The sequence below is a fragment of the Schistocerca gregaria genome, chromosome 2 (genome assembly GCF_023897955.1).
Source record: "Schistocerca gregaria isolate iqSchGreg1 chromosome 2, iqSchGreg1.2, whole genome shotgun sequence".
NCBI lineage: Eukaryota > Metazoa > Arthropoda > Insecta > Orthoptera > Acrididae > Schistocerca > Schistocerca gregaria.
This window is the reverse complement of record NC_064921.1, coordinates 754,524,778-754,541,826: the sequence shown is the minus strand read 5'-3', so window position 1 is coordinate 754,541,826 and position 17,049 is coordinate 754,524,778. Positions and strand designations below refer to the sequence as shown.

The 17,049-nt window shown below is 45.0% G+C and overlaps 1 protein-coding gene across 1 annotated transcript; it reads left to right on the top strand.

Annotated features, from left to right (window-relative positions):
• The first annotated feature begins 2,231 nt into the window (after positions 1-2,231).
• Positions 2,232-15,203, top strand: LOC126334945 (uncharacterized). Its single transcript, XM_049997689.1, has 3 exons — positions 2,232-2,334; positions 9,159-9,436; positions 14,999-15,203. The coding sequence occupies exons 1-3, from the start codon at positions 2,317-2,319 to the stop codon at positions 15,111-15,113; spliced, it is 411 nt and encodes a 136-aa protein (XP_049853646.1). The 5' UTR covers positions 2,232-2,316; the 3' UTR covers positions 15,114-15,203.
• Positions 15,204-17,049: the final 1,846 nt, after the last annotated feature.

Here is a 17,049-nt window from a genome sequence, read left to right as displayed (position 1 = left end):
ACTTCACACCTGCTAACTGCCCCACATTAAAACAAATTGCAGGCATAATAACTTCTGAGAATGGCAAAATGGCAGCAGCTCGAATTACAGAAAACTTTATAGGGAAAACAAGGCTCGAGAACCGAAGATATACAAAGGAAACAGAGGAGTATCCGAAAGCGTATCTTCTAACAGAGCTGTCTACTTGAAAAAACAGACATATAGTCATGTTTCTCGAACAGGTGTATAATGACAACATTGACGTCTGAAAGCAATCGAAACATAGGAATGGGAGCACATCGAGAGATCTCTAAGTTGATTTTTAAAAGACTTCCCGATGTACCATTCAGTTATTTTAACCACTATTTTGTTCAAAAACTCTAAATATCGATTTCAGATGAAATAATCTTTTTTTAAAATCAGATTCACTGGTTAGCTACCCTAAAGACAGACGCTAAGTCTCTCGCTATAATTCTATTTGACGAAGTTTCAAGAATCAGTATCAGTCCAGGAATCTAGGAATATGCTGCTCCCACATTTCTCTCCCCTAGGGACCGTTGACAAGACAGAAGTAATTACTGTGCACACAGAAGGGCTTACGCGTTCATTCTTCCAGTGTTCCTTACCCGAGTGGGAAAAGAAGAACCCATAATACAGTACATAGAACAATGCGAAGTATGCTTCTGCGTGTACTTCACAGTGGTATGCGGAGCAGAGATGAATATGTATATGTAAATATATCACACCCCAGCAAGAAAAGTGACAGAATTTGCAAAACGGCTTTTTTGCTATTTGCCACATAAATATACATGTGAAGTGCCCCAATGCGCACGAAAAACGTCACATCTATACCTCGCAATTTGTCCACCTCAGGGCAGTTGTGTCAGTTCTGTCGTAGGCTGCTTAATTATTCACCACAGCAAGAACGGTGTCACTTCAACTTTGCTTGGCTCATTTAAGAAGAGCGGCATATTCTGAGTTGCGAAATTTTTCGTGTATAAGGTAAGTTGAATGCAGTTTTTAAAATAATTGATTATTACCATGTCTGCGTTTATATACAGTACCTGTGTTTTGATGACTACAGCTGTTGTACATATTACGAAATTTCGTCCTTTGCAGCGTACAAGAAAACATGGAAATTTCTCCCGTGACGAAAGTTCGTAATGAATTCCTTTTCTCGGCTATATTCCAATATTAAACAAGACCATTTCTGATTCTATGTTCCCGCAAATTGTGTTTCTTAAACTGTACCTAATTGAAGTTCCTTGCAAAATCGTATTAATCTTCATAGATTACATTTTCACATTTTATATTTTGCTAATACAATTTCAACTTGATTTTTATCTTAAGCATTAATTTTGCCTGATGGAGATTCAAGTGTTGTTTTATATTACAATAAGTAAAAACATATAAAGTATATAGGGTGGAAAAGTGACAAGTGACAGGTCACAACAAAAACAAAAAAGTTGTTAGAAAATCATGAAAAGTACACAACTCAAATAATTAATTAGTAATTACCCGATGACACCTCACATTCGTCGAAAACAGAGCCTCATGTCCATGTTACTGTTGCACAGACTAAAATGGAATTTACTGGCAAAATTACTTACTCGAAATTTAATGGACGCTTATACTAAAGTTTTATAGAACTCTTTAAGTCGATTTTTTCAAGTATTGCTTTTTTGCGTCGTGTCGCTGTTCTTGGCGGGATGCGATATGGTAAGAACGAAGACGCATGCGTGCACTTTCAAACTACAGATCTGAAGCCCGTGACTTTGTATCCCTCAGTGTCTGTAAATCTCAAATGGTTTAAATGGCTCTGAGCACTATGGGACTTAACATCTATGGTCATCAGTCCCCTAGAACTTAGAACTACTTAAACCTAACTAACCTAAGGACAGCACACAACACCCAGTCATCACGAGGCAGAGAAAATCCCTGGCCCCGTCGGGAAGCGAACCCGGGTCTGTAAATCTCAATTCACGCAACATTCTCCTACCTCGTTGCCGCCATAAACCTTCCACAGGTTGACCGAAGCGTACTTGTACCTTTCCGACTGTGAATGTGACATCTGGAGCACCTACTGTCATTCGGAGGCTTCCCGTTACTCCTATAACGAGATTCGATTCCAAGTTTACTGCCTTAAGATACGTAAATTAGTTAAAAGGTGATTGATAATGGGACACAGATTGAAGGTCAGCAGGAGGTCGGTGGTGGGGAGACAGGAAGAGCTGCGAGAGAAAGCGAGTCGTCACAGGGGATGCGGCAAACAGCCCGGGGCTACTTAAGGCAGCGCCCGAAGGCCACACAGCCAGAGACGCGACATCCGAGGCAGACATGCAGCTCATCACACTCGTGAGTACCGCCAGTTCGCTACCTGCGCTTCCAACACGTTCCCCAGCTTAATCCCGTCCCAGTTTCCAGTGCTTTCGTACCTTTCCTCCCTCTAAAAGATACTCTCTCGTCTGACTAGTTCTTGTTCCCCTTAGCCGGATCCCTTCCCTGGTGTTCCACTTTTCTTTTCAGCCATTTTCTTATACTGGCAAATGTTCACTATATCACCAATACATAGTACATCTATACCTATCACAGCTGAAGCCAAGTTATATGCATTCATCGAATTTATTTCGAAATGCTGTCTGACAGTCGTCTAACTTTAGGGCCCATGTTTACTAGATTTACTGTTTTGTCTGGTTCATACTACTATCTCGCAAAGTATGGAAAACAAAGTGCTTGTAGTAGAAAAGATTTGTTTCACAGTTTCGAATGTTAACAAGTGCTCGCAGCTCTTAAGGTATGCATTTCAGAGCACATGTTTACTGGACTATTTTTCTTTGAATGATAATTGGGCTGTCATATCCCTGACTATTGACCGTTCCTCCTGGGACACCCCGTATACACAATGTTTCTTTTCTCTCGCATTAATTACGCTTTAAATTTAATGTTTTCTGCACGAGATCGTTGACAGCTATAAGATATTTGAGGAACTTCAATGTATGTACATCAGCTGCTCTTTTTTTGAAATTATTTATAATTATCATAAATAATGTCCGCCCCTGGTAGCTGAGTGGTCAGCGCGACGGAATGTCATACCTAACGGCCCGGGTTCGTTTCCCGGCTTGGTCGGAAATTTTCTCCGCTCAGGGACTGGGTGTTGTGTTGTCCTTATCGTCATCATTTCAGTCCCATCGACGTGCAAGTCGCCGAAGTGGCGTCAACTCGAAAGACATGTACCAGGCGAACGGTCTACCGGACGTGCGGCCCTAGCCACACGGCGTAATCATAAATCATTGCAGCTGATGTACACAAAATTAAATTCTTCACATACAACACATTTATTTACCTCGTCTCCTGAATGACATTGGTTTATGTATTCTACAGCCACTTCGTGACTATAGGTGTGCATGGCAATAATAAGAGACTGACGCAACGAAGCTACTTCCTAACCGATTTCCTGTAATCCCTGTGCAACGCTAGATTTATGAAAGAATAAAATTCTTTAAAAATATCGTATTGACGAGCTGAGATCACTCCTCCAGTTCCTCTTCTTGCTTCGTCGCTTCCTATTTTTCCAGTACGTTTTAATCTCCTTTCATGCTGTCTTTTCTTTTCTTAGGTTAGTTAGGCTTAAGTAGTTTTAAGTTCTAGGGGACTGATGACCACAGCAGTTAAATCCCATAGTGCTCAAAGCCATTTGAACCATTTTTTTTCGCAGCGCCTGTTTCCTTTGTGTTTTTTGAGAGGTGTAGCTTACGTGCAAGATTCTGGAGTTAATCGTCATCCTACATTTCATTTCAGTAACTCTCCTAAAATTCAAGCACTGATTACATTCATCCGGCCTGGCCTGATTGATGGGACACTTAAAACAATAGACTCGCAGTTGTGTGGACTAACGTCGATACCAACATCTAATCGTCTTAGCTTGTTCTTGTCTTTGTCCCGTACGATCTAAGTTTCGTCTCTAATGAACAGTTAGGTGTTAAAATTTAAGGCACATTTTTTGAGATGTAAATATACTCGTTTCATACAGTGTTCGTCCTTTTACATCTAAATATGTCTCCCGCAGCCGGAGAGGAAACAGTAGGAGAAAGCTTCATACATCGGCCACGACCTAATAGCCCGGAAGTTTTAAGTGATGACACGCTTGACACTTTACTCTGAGTAAAGTAGATGGATTATACTTCAACATTCCAGTACGTCCGCCAACAGCATCTAAAGCAGGTCAAAATATTTACATTCATAATAATGACTAGATAGAAATGTTGCTCATCACAAACCTTGCAACGACCAGGCAAAATGTTATCCATCACAAAGCTTACAATGTGTGAAATGGGAGGTTCTGTTTTTCTTGTTCTCCCTGACTATATTAATAGCTACAGACGCAACATTAACGCCGACGTCTAATTATATATTTTTGAAGATAACGATGACATAAGAGTGTCTCTCCACAGGATGATTCCGGCAGACTGTTTTCGCCGCATAGCGTGAATGTTTTTCGGTGCTGTAGCGTTGTTTTGATGTCCTTCGTATGGCCGCTGTTGTGAAGCGCTCCAGGAATCATGTTATGAGATGGCAGGCGCTGACGTTGCTAAGTAAGTTACCGGGCAACGTTCCCTGGGCTCTTCACAGAGGTTCATACAATGACTGTCATACGGAGCGCAATCTTCCATTCACGACTTCTCGCCAATCTGGAAATTTATGGATTACTAACCCTCACTGCTAGCGTGTACTAAATCTGTAAGTTGTCGGTTGGGTGAGGTACCAATAAGATTTTCCCTCTATGGTCAGCAGATCAGCGATGTTAGGAATTTACCAGCTTTAACCTCTAGCACTCAGTGAGTGAAGGAGCCCTATCAAGACGAATGAGCCTCGTGAGATGGAATACCTCTTTAACTTCGCGAATGGCTTTATATATCAAAAAGAGGTTTTCGGAAAAAGTTTAGCATGCAAGGCGCACTTAATTTTATTCTGTTTTTTAATTCTCTTAATACTTGTATGAAGCGAGATATTGAAGGCTTTTTTTTTTTTTATGGAACAATACACATTTGAACAGCACTGGAAAGCTCTTCAGAAGCCTCGTGTTATGATGTACCGCTTGTTAATATTGGCGTTGAAACTTTTATCAAGAACTCAGTTAAATAAACTCAAGTTCGAAGGCGAGTGCAGCTCTCATGCCAGACTTCACGTTGCATCGAGATTTATACTGTATTCATATTTTCACAAAAGCTGTTTACTTAAACATGAATGTGTACACAGCTTTGAAATGTTTTCCCACGCCCTTTCTGATACGCTAGAAGTTAGTATATAGCTTCATCCACACAAAATCGTAGATTACCCTGTACCTATGTAATATAAAGAACGACCAAGAGGATATACGTTTCATCGTAGTAATGTAGTCTTCCCTTTCTGCTGCATAGAACGATGAAGATTGGCGAGTGAGTCCCACTTGACGCTGTTTGCACCTCAATAGCCAAATCCGGCCGCCTAGCCTATCAGTTGTAGCACATCTCTCCCAGTCGCCAAAAATTTCAGCTCCAATATTAACAAGCCGTATTATCCTATAGAAGCTTTTCAAGAGCTCCATAATGTCGTTACACAGGGTTGTGCAATAAACGTCTGACCATTTGTTTCGAACATAATTTATGAGCCACACTAGATGTCCTGTTAAGAGTATCTCAAGAACAGTAGCAGGAGAGCTTGGAGAAACAAATAAGTTACCAAATGACGTGTAATTCACGATACCGTCGTTAGGAGACTAGTATTTACAACATGGCCGGAAACTGACGACTAACAACGAAGCAACGATCGACAACTGTGTTACTTTTTCACGAAACGACGTGGCGGGTCCCTTGCAAGACAACCGTTCGCAATCAGTACTGGAAGCTAAGCGACCTCCGTCGATGCCTGTTTATTCTTCGGAGAATATTGATGCGATACGGTTTGCTCTACAGAAAAGCCCCGTAAAATTGTGCCTCGGGCACGGATGTGTGTGATATCCTTAGGTTAGTTAGGTTTAAGTAATACTAAGTCTAGAGGACTGATGACCTCAGTTGTTAAGTCCCATAGTGCTTAGAGCCATTTGAACCATCGCTCAAAAATTGGTGGCACACAGCACCTGTTAATATTTTTGGTAAAGTGTACGATCCTATGAGTCTTTCACTGACAATTATTGTCCCATACATTGATAATGAAGCAATCATGGTGTCTTACCTCCATGATTGCTCCAGGATTTGTCTCTACTCATAAGTGCGTATGTGGTAATTTACTATGCCATCTCCTATTAATGCAGCCTACACCAACGAATACTACACATTGCTCATTACAAGTTCAAATGGTTTAAATGGCTCTGAGCACTATGGGACTTAACTGCTGTGGTCATCAGTCCCCTAGAACTTAGAACTACTTAAACCTAACTAACCTAAGGACACACACAAATCCATGCCCGAGGCAGGATTCGAACCTGCGACCGTAGCGGTCTCGCGGTTCCCGACTGAAGCGCCTAGAACCGCTCGGCCACTCCGGCCGGCCCATTACAAGTAAAACGCTCCGTATAAGAACCGGTATTCGTTGCCGGACATATAACTGTAGGAACTTTTCTTTTAGTTTTGACTAGTGCTGCCTCCTGTCGGAGTATGACTTTTCTTAAGCACCCTCTACCGTGGCAATTTTGGAAGCAAAACTAGTTTTCAACACTGCAGCGTAATTCAACAAGAAACTGTTATATTTTCGGATTAATAAAGAAAGTATTGTCATAATGAATCCTCCACTGACAGTCCCAAGTGCTACATTGATTGACTACCCCTGCATTCGACTATTAAAACATTTTGCGTTAAAAGATAACTTCAAAAAATTGAATCTGCTGTATAATATGCACAAAGACGAACTGAAACCACAAACAGTGCACATTAATGCGGTGAGGCAGATTCATTAAGCTCTGTCAATAACTGAAAGGCGAATATTTTCAAACCGTCAACATTTGAACTCACGCTCAGTATTGAGAATATCAGTGGGGCCATTAATACTAGTGGTCTATATTACTAATACTGGCAATACGTCAATACGCGCACTCAGGTGAACATTACATTAACGCTTTTACAATACTATTGAACGCAGGAGGGGCCGTTAACGCCTTGCGCAACTGACGCTGGACACTGATTGGCCCTAGCGTTATGACAATGCAGCTAGTTCGCTGAGGAACTTCCTCTGCCCAACAAAACTTTCTTATAGAGACAGCAATCTAGTGAGGTGGAGCAGTGCACGAGACACACACTAGCTGACCAAATATAGCCGAACGCCTATTTGTGGTCATCAATTTGGGTTTGTTAGCCCTTCGCTTTTATGACAGCATGAACTCTGCTTAGGACTCTTTCAGTGAGATGTCTGAATGTCTCGAGAACCAGCAACCGATTCTTCGTGAAGAGTAGAAACCAGACGAGGTAGTTATGTTGGGTGCTGGGGTCTGGACTGAGGTCGACGTTGCAAGCCACGCCAAGGATATTCCCCAGGGTTAAGGTCGGGACTCTGGATAGGTCGTTCCATTTCAAGAATGTTATTGTCCACAGATCATTGCCTCACAGATGCTGCTTTGTGACAGAGTGCGTTGTCACATTGGTTCAAACAACCATTATGTTCAAAATGTTCAAATGTGTGTGACATCTTATGGGACTTAACTTCTAAGGTCATCAGTCCGTAAGCTTACACTCTACGTAACCTAAATTATCCTAAGGACAAACACGCACACCCATGCCCGAGGGAGGACTCGAACCTCCGCTGGGACCAGCCACACAGTCCATGACAGCGCCGCCTTAGACCGCTCGGCTAAAAACAACCATTATCTTAGGAGTCTTGTTCTACTATAAGCGGTAAATAACGCTGTAAAATAGGTCTACATCCTTCCGAACTTAGCGTTTTCTTGAGCGCAGTGAGGGGACCACACCCTATCCACGAAAAACACCCCCCCCCCCCCCCCCTACCTTAACACCACCTCCTCCATACTTCACTGTTGGCAATACTCACGATGGAAGGTACAGTTGTTCAGGCATTCACCAAACCCATACTCTTCCATCGGATTGTCACAGGATACAGCGTGATTCGTCCCTCCAGATCACTCGTTTCCAGTCATCCCCTGTCCAGTGGCGTCGCTCTAAGTCACGTGTCGCTTAGCATTGAGTACAGAAATGTGTGGCCGGCCGGGGTGACCGAGCGGTTCTAGGCGCTATAGTCTGGAACCGCGCGACCGCTACGGTCGCAGGTTCGAATCCTGCCTCGGGCATGGATGTGTGTGATGTCCTTAGGTTAGTTAGGTTTAAGCAGTTCTAAGTTCTAGGGAACTGATGACCTCAGAAGTTAAGTCCCATAGCACTCAGAGCCATTTGAACCATTTGATTTGAACAGAAATGTGTGGCCAATGAGCAGCTGCTCGACCATTGTACCCCGTTCTTTTTATTTCCTATTTACAGTCAGTGTCCTAGCTGGGCTACTGGTAGCAGTCTGGAACTCAGGAGTGGCTCCATTAGCTGAACGCTCGCGATTTTTCGTCGCCATCTTCGGCAGTGTTTGACGCTCCCTGTTCGTCAGGACACGAGGTCTGCTTAGCCTTGGTTTAGCTGTGTTTGTCCCTTCACGTTCCCAGTCCAGTTTCACAACTGCAACAGTCGACTTGGTCGATGTGTGCCTTCTGCATCTGCTACTCACGTGACATCCAGCGACTAATGGTTCAAATGGCTCTGAGCACTATGGGAGTAAACTTCTGAGGTCATCAGTCCCCTAGAAATTAGTACTTAAACCTAACTAGCCTAAGGATACCACAGGATTCGAACCTGCGACCGTAGCGGTCACGCGGTTCCAGACTGTAGCGCCTAGAACCGCACGGCCCCAAGGGCCGGCTCCAACGACTAATCCACGTTCGAAGACACAGCCTGTCCTGACTGATCCATTCAGCTACTACTGCTTCTCTATTGACGCAATACAGTACACCCCTCCTCTTTTTGTACAACCGGGTCCGCCTCTCGTGATATCTAGCGGTCAATTCCGCGTTAGATAGGATGTGCGGATACTTTTCATCATATGCTGTAAGACTTACATTTTGGAGAAGCGGCGTCCATGCTCCTGTCTGGCCATCCACAAGTGAGGTAGCCTTAGTGTGGTATGGTGACGTGTGGTTGCGGTTGGCACGGCAGGTGGTCCTGGTGGCAGTGGCGGCGGTGGCGGCGGCGGCGCCCCCCAAGGAGGAGCGCGCGCTGATCGCGGAGCAGCTGGAGCGCGAGGCGCTGGAGCAGGCGCGCAACGCTAAGTACTCGTACGAGACGCACATCGACGACGGCATCGCCGACCAGTCGCAGCACCGCTCCGAGGTGCGCGACGGCCTCAGCACGCGCGGCTCCTTCTCCTACAGCGACGGCTACCTCCGCCGCAACGTCGAGTACGTCAGCGACGAGGACGGCTTCAAGATCCTCAAGTGAGTCTCTCTCCTCTCTCCAATCCTCTCCCCCAACCCTCTCCCACACTCCTCTCCACCACTCCTATTCCTCTCCTCTCCGACATTATCTACTGTCCAACTCTCTTTACATTAATTGTCCTAATACTTTTTACACTCCTGGAAATTGAAATAAGAACACCATGAATTCATTGTCCCAGGAAGGGGAAACTTTATTGACACATTCCTGGGGTCAGATACATCACATGATCACACTGACAGAACCACAGGCACATAGACACAGGCAACAGAGCATGCACAATGTCGGCACTAGCACAGTGTATATCCACCTTTCGCAGCAATGCAGGCTGCTATTCTCCCATGGAGACGATCGTAGAGATGCTGGATGTAGTCCTGTGGAACGGCTTGCCATGCCATTTAAACCTGGCGCCTCAGTTGGACCAGCGTTCGTGCTGGACGTGCAGACCGCGTGAGACGACGCTTCATCCAGACCCAAACATGCTCAATGGGGGACAGATCCGGAGATCTTGCTGGCCAGGGTAGTTGACTTACACCTTCTAGAGCACGTTGGGTGGCACGGGATACATGCGGATGTGCATTGTACTGTTGGAACAGCAAGTTCCCTTGCTGGTCTAGGAATGGTAGAACGATGGGTTCGATGACGGTTTGGATGTACCGTGCACTATTCAGTGTCCCCTCGACGATCACTAGAGGTGTACGGCCATTGTAGGAGATCGCTCCCCACACCATGATGCCGGGTGTTGGCCCTGTGTGCCTCGGTCGTATGCAGTCCTGATTGTGGCGCTCACCTGCACGGCACCAAACACGCATACGACCATCATTGGCACCAAGGCAGAAGCGACTCTCATCGCTGAAGACGACACGTCTCCATTCGTCCCTCCATTCACGCCTGTCGCGACACCACTGGAGGCGGGCTGCACGATGTTGGGGCGTGAGCGGGAGACGGCCTAACGGTGTGCGGGACCGTAGCCCAGCTTCATGGAGACGGTTGCGAATGGTCCTCGCCGATACCCCAGGAGCAACAGTGTCCCTAATTTGCTGGGAAGTGGCGGTGTGGTCCCCTACGGCACAGCGTAGGATCCTACGGTCTTGGCGTGCATCCGTGCGTCGCTGCGGTCCGGTCCCAGGTCGACGGGGACATGCACCTTCCGCCGACCACTGGCGACAACATCGATGTACTGTGGAGACCTCACGCCCCACGTGTTGAGCAATTCGGCGGTACGTCCACCCGGCGTCCCGCATGCCCACTATACGCCCTCACTCAAAGTCCAACTACAACCACTGTGCATGTCACTAATAAGGGAACCTCCCCATCGCACCCCCCTCATATTTAGTTATAAGTTGGCACAGGGGATAGGCCTTGAAAAACTGAACACAGATCAATCGAGAAAACAGGAAGAAGTTGTGTGGAACTATGAAAAAAAAAAAAAAAAAAAAAAAAGCAAAATATACAAACTGAGTAGTCCAGGCGCAATATATGCAACATTATGGATACTATGAGCTCAGGAACGCCTTGGTCCTGTGGTTAGCGTGAGCAGCTGCGGAAGGGGAGGTCCTTGGTTCAAGCCCTCCCTTCAGAGAACAGTTCATTTTTTTATTTTCAGACAAATATCAGAGTTCAGGCACTCACACATAATCAACTTCGCTCTCCAAAATTCCAGGACATGTTCAGATTTGCTTTGACATATGCAGGATTTGACGGTCTGCACACGGAAAAATTTGAAAACGCTAAAAACATATCTTTTGACGGAGCTGTGAAACTGTTGCATGCATTTGTTGCAGTTTACGTGACAAACTCTTATGTTGTCACCACTTTTTTGGGAGTGATTATCACATCCACCAGAAAACCTAAATCGGGCAAGGCACAAGAATCTTTATACCCATTCGTCAAGTGTACAAGTTAGGTGGGTCGACAACATATTCCTGTCATGTGACGCACAAGCCGTCACCAGTGTCGTATAGAATATATCAGACGCGTTTTCCTGTGGACGAATCGGTTGACCTATGACCTTGCGATGAAATGTTTTCGGTTCCCATCGGAGAGGCACGTCCTTTCGTCTACTAATCGCACGGTTTTGCGGTGCGGTCGCAAAACACAGACACTAAACTTATTACAGTGAACAGAGACGTCACCTCAACGAACGGACAAATCATAACTTTGCGAAAATAAAGGAAGTAAACTTTTCAATCGAAAGAAGACTTGAACCAAGGACCTGTCATTCCACAGCAGCTCACGCTAACCACGGGACCACGGCGCTCCTGAGCTCACACTCTCCTTTATTTTGCCTATCTTGAGCATGGACTACTCAGTTTGTATATTTTGCTTATTTTTTTCATAGTTCCACACAACTTCTTCCTGTTTTCTCGATTAATCTGTGTTCAGTTTTTCAAGGACTATCCACTGCGCCAACTTATTACTAAATCTGAGGGGGGTGCGATGGGGAGGTTCCCTTGTAAGGTATAATACGAGGGTGAGCCAAATAAAACCTTAAATATTTTTTAAATATTATTTATTGTACAGAAGTGGTACAAAGCTGTATCACTTTTCAACATAATCTCCTCCACGCTCAATGCAAGTCCTCCAGCGCTTGCAAAGTGTATAAATTCCTTTAGAAAAAATTCTTTTGCTAGTCCGCGCAACCACTCATGAACCGCGTGGCGTACGTCTTCATCAGAACGGAACTTCTTTCCTTCCATTTCGTCTTTGAGTGGTCCAAACATATGGAAATCACTTGGGGCAAGGTCTGGTGAGTATGGTGGATGAGGAAGGCACTCAAAATGCAGGTCAGTGTTTGTTGCAACTCTGGTACGGGCAGTGTGGGGCCTTGTATTGTCATGTTGCAAAAGGACACCTGCTGATACCAATCCACATCGCTTTGATTTGATTGCAGGCCGCAGATGATTTTTTGAGCTGTGTATGATGCACTGCTGACAGTGGTCCCTCTACGCATGTAATGCTCCAAAATGACGCCTTTTTCGTCCCAAAAGAATGTCAGCATAACCTTCCCTGCTGATGGTTTTGGTGATGAAGAATGGCGCCCTCTTCGTTTCCGGTTGGTGGAAGTGAACCCAGGTTTCGTCCACAGTAACGATTCTTGCAAGAAAGCCATCACCTTCTCGTTCAAAGCGCCGAAGAAGTTCTTCACAAGCATCAACACGTCGTTCTCTCATTTCATGAGTCAGTTGCCATGGCACCCATCTTGCAGACACTTTGTGACACTGAAGCACATCATGCACAGTGTGGTGTGCTGACCCATGACTAATCTGTAAACGTGCTGCAATGTCATTCAGTGTCACTCGGCGGTGAAGCTATGGCTTCAACTGCTGCAGTGTTCTGTGGAGTCACAACTCGTTGTGCCTGACCTGGCTGAGGAGCATCTTCCACTGAAATCATACCATTTGAGAACTTCCTACTCCATTCGTAGATTTGCTGCTGTGACAAACATGCATCAGCGTACTGAACCTTCATTCGTTGGCGAATTTCAATAGGCTTCACACCTTCACTACGCAAAAACCGAATAACAGAACGCTGTTCTTCCCTGGTGCAAGTCGCAAGTGGGGCGGTCATCTTTATACTGATACTGCGAAGGTATGTGTGCATCTGCACTATGCTGCCACCTACAGGCCATTCTGTACGCTGTTTGTAGCACGCTTACCAACTTGCAGGATAACGGCGGGAAATTTCGATTTGTTACTACAAATTTAAGGTTTTCATTTGACTCACTCTCGTAGGTGCGTACTGAGGAGTTGTAGTGTTATTGATTCATTTGTCACGATCATCGCTGATCAGATCTCTCTCTGGAGGCCTGTCTGTGCGTTGTCTGTTTTGACTGTGCAGGCAGTAACTGTGCTGAGTTTGGAGGTGTACAGTGTTTGCAGTATTTAATCTTGGTTACAATCATGCCCCACCAACGGGTACTTACGTCTGTTGAACAGCTTCAGCCATTTGAACGGGGTCGCAGTATAGGCCTGCGGGAAGCTGGGACGTATCGACTGATTGCTCTACATTGGGTAGGTGCAGTAGTGTTATAGGCCCTTTGCTGTCCCTTATCTATATAAACGATTTGGGAGATAATCTGAGCAGCCGTCTTAGGTTGTTTGCAGATGACGCTGTCGTTTATCGACTAATAAAGTCATCAGAAGATCAAAACAGATTGCAAAACGATTTAGAAAAGATATCCGAATGGTGTGAAAATGGCAGTTGACCCTAAATAACTAGAAGTGTAAGGTCATCCACATGAGTCCTAAAATGAGTTCGTTAAACTTCGGTTACAGGATAAATCAGTCTAATCTGAAAGCCGTAAATTCAGCTAAATACCTAGGTATTACAATTACGGACGACTTAAAATGGAAGGAACACACAGAAAATGTTGTGGGGAAGGCTAACCAAAGACTGCGTTTTGTTGGCAGGACACTTGGAAAATTTAACAGATCTACTAAGGAGACTGCACATGCTACGCTTCTCTGTCCTCTTTTAGAATACTGCTGCGCGGTGTGGGATCCTTACCAGATGGTACTGACGGAGAACATCGAAAAAGTTCAAAGAAAGGCAGAGCGTTTTGTATTATAGCGAAATATGGGAGAGAGTGTCACAGAAATGATACAGGATTCGGGTTGGACACATTAAAAGAAAGGCATTTATCGTTGCGAGGGAATCTTCACACCAACTTTCTCCTCCAAATACGAAAGTATTTTGTTGACCCCGACATAAATAGGGAGAAACGATCACCACGATAAAATAAGGGAAATTAGAGCTCGTACAGAAAGATATAGGTGTTCATTCTTCCCGCGCGCTGTAAGAGATTGGAATAATAGAGAATTGTGAAGGCGGTTTAACGAACCCTCTGCCAGGCACTTAAATGTGATTTGCAGAGTATCCATGTATTTGTAGATGTAGATGTAGATGCTGGGTACAATGTATCGGAGATGTGTCGCTGATTTCAGCAGTGGTCCGTGGAACATTCCCACTCTCTAAACAAGGTTCTGGCGTCCGCTTAGTACAGGCGTACATCACGGACGACGCACTGTGCGAACAACGGTGTCCGACCGAACATGATCCAGGGACGAAATCAGGGCACATATCGCATCTGCTGTGTCACCCAAAGACCATTGGGAAACTTCTGCTTGGAGGAGGAGTATGAACACGTGTGGGTCTGGCCAGGCTACCACCGACACTACGACACCGCCAAGCGCGGTTACTCTGCTGTCGTGAAAGAGTCGACTGGCGAGTAGAATGGCGCTCTAATGTCTCCAGTGATTAGAGTAGGTTATGTCCGTAGACCTGGTGTTTGCAAAGCGTTCCACAAAGAAATCGCAAACGTCACTGTAATGATGGTGATGTTTACACCATGTATGCAAAATAAATACGCTCTGTTCGACAGCTGACGTTCTATTCGTTGTTTCTCAGATACTAAAAACAACATAACCTTAAACTATTAGTGACAACTGACTTACGACCCAGCTTGTGTATTTCACCGGCAGGGAATGAGGCTAGATAAACAAAGTGTTTGTGTGACTGGTAAGTGAGTGGTGGTAATGTGTGTGTCTGTGTTATGTTCGCAGGGATGAGGTGGAGCCACTCGCCGGCCCCAAGGAGAACCCGGACGGCACGGCTTCCGTCCGCACCGTGGTCGACGGCCAAGAGATCAACTACTCCGTGCACAGCGTGCCCGAGTAACGCCCACCACCTCCATCCACCTTCTGTCATCTGCCTGTGTACATAGCTCGTAACGCGCTCTGACCCAATAAACTGCTGCTTCCATTCTTACCACGGTGTCTTTTATTTTACGGCTCCTTCCTGGTCACAAACATCCCAGTCAACAGCGAACCCAGGATCTCTGCTAGTTGGACGTGTGGTGGAGGGAAAAGGGGTAGGGGGTGGCGAAAGGGGAGCAAACTCAACCATCGCCTGGAGACGACGCTGCGACTGTCGTAATTAATGTTCATAAGAATCACCACAGGTTGCTTTTTGTTTGATATATGCGCTCATCAGGCGCGAGCATTCTCAGATATTCATTATCCCGGTGGCTAAATACAAGGGTAATTCTATAAGTAAAGGAATTTAGTTTTTCCAGACCTTTTATTCGACCTAATAAAAGAAAACTAATTTCACAACATATTTTGATACCTTTGTCATTTTTCTACGTAGTCTCCATCAAAATACAAAGATTTATCGTAGCGCTCCATCATCTTTCCTTTGCTTTCCTTCTGCATGCCCTGTAGTCGCTACGTTGTTGGACCAGCCACTAACGTCCTCTTTCCAAAGTGCTTCCGTGCCCCAAAAATCGTTCAATTCGTGTCCAACTCCCGTCTATAATGCGATTGTTCAAAAACTTAATTTCTCACTTAAACTGGCGAAGCGTATCGTTCGTCAACCCCGCAGATTGCGGGCGAGTGTTATCTTGACGAAGCACAAAGCCGCTGGGCAACAATGCACGCCATTTGTTTTGAACGGAGCGGCGAAGTCGATGTGAAGGATGTGGCAGAAGACCGCTGCATTTATGGTGTCTCCTCTAGTCATTAAGTCGATGAGTAGGACGCTCTTTCGATTCGAAAGCACTCTGATCATAAGGTTTTTGGTGTGTAGAACTTTTTTGCCTTTCTTTGTGAGTCATAACTGAAGGGTGGTCTGACACTTCTTCATCATGAGCATTCGTTCATACACCATTAAAAGCGAGGCACCTCTTTCGAACTGATGCTTCATTCATCATATTTCCATAAACTTCGATTATCTGTCCGTAAATTTCGAAAGGACGGGCGTATTTTGGTTTCACAAACCGTATTACTCTACGAGCCTCACGCTTGGCACGACTGTTAATTTGGTCATACATTTTAAAATCGCACAAATAAACCGCAAACGACCGTTTGTGTTCACTGTTAGCGTCATACTGACGCCAACATATTAGGTCTATGACACGGCGGCAGCAATGGGGGACAATTGCGAGTTTCGTCAAATCGAAACGTTCTTTACTTTTAAATAGCACTCGTATAAGTGTTTTGCCAGTTAGGCGATAAATATTGTTGATATACGTGTGTCACGATGGACGAAGCTAGCCAAACGAATCAGTTAATACGCGACCTGTGTAGACTTATCTCAAGACCACGTTAGTTTCGCTGTGAACAGGGAAACAATTTTGAGATTTCACGACAAATGACACGGGGTACACTTGCCACTAGTCATTATTCATGGCATGTTCTGGCTTTCTCCAAACCGATGCTGAATTATCTGTTTCACGGGGCAGGATGACAGTTCGATTAGCGAACTTTTTTTTGTGAGGATTGGGAAACTTGCCCTCATCTGTCCCTCACTGCGTTCGTCCTCGATTTCAGTTAGAACAGAACTTACCGTAAATCAGTAAGTAAACGTGTGTCTTGCTTAATTCACTCCATCGGGAAAAAATGCCCATAATACAGGGTGATTCAAAAAGAATACCACAACTTTAGGAATTTAAAACTCTGCAACGACAAAAGGCAGAGCTAAGCACTATCTGTCGGCGAATTAAGGGAGCTATAAAGTTTCATTTAGTTGTACATTTGTTCGCTTGAGGCGCTGTTGACTAGGCGTCAGCGTCAGTTGATGCTAAGATGGCGACCGCTCAACAGAAAGCTTTTTG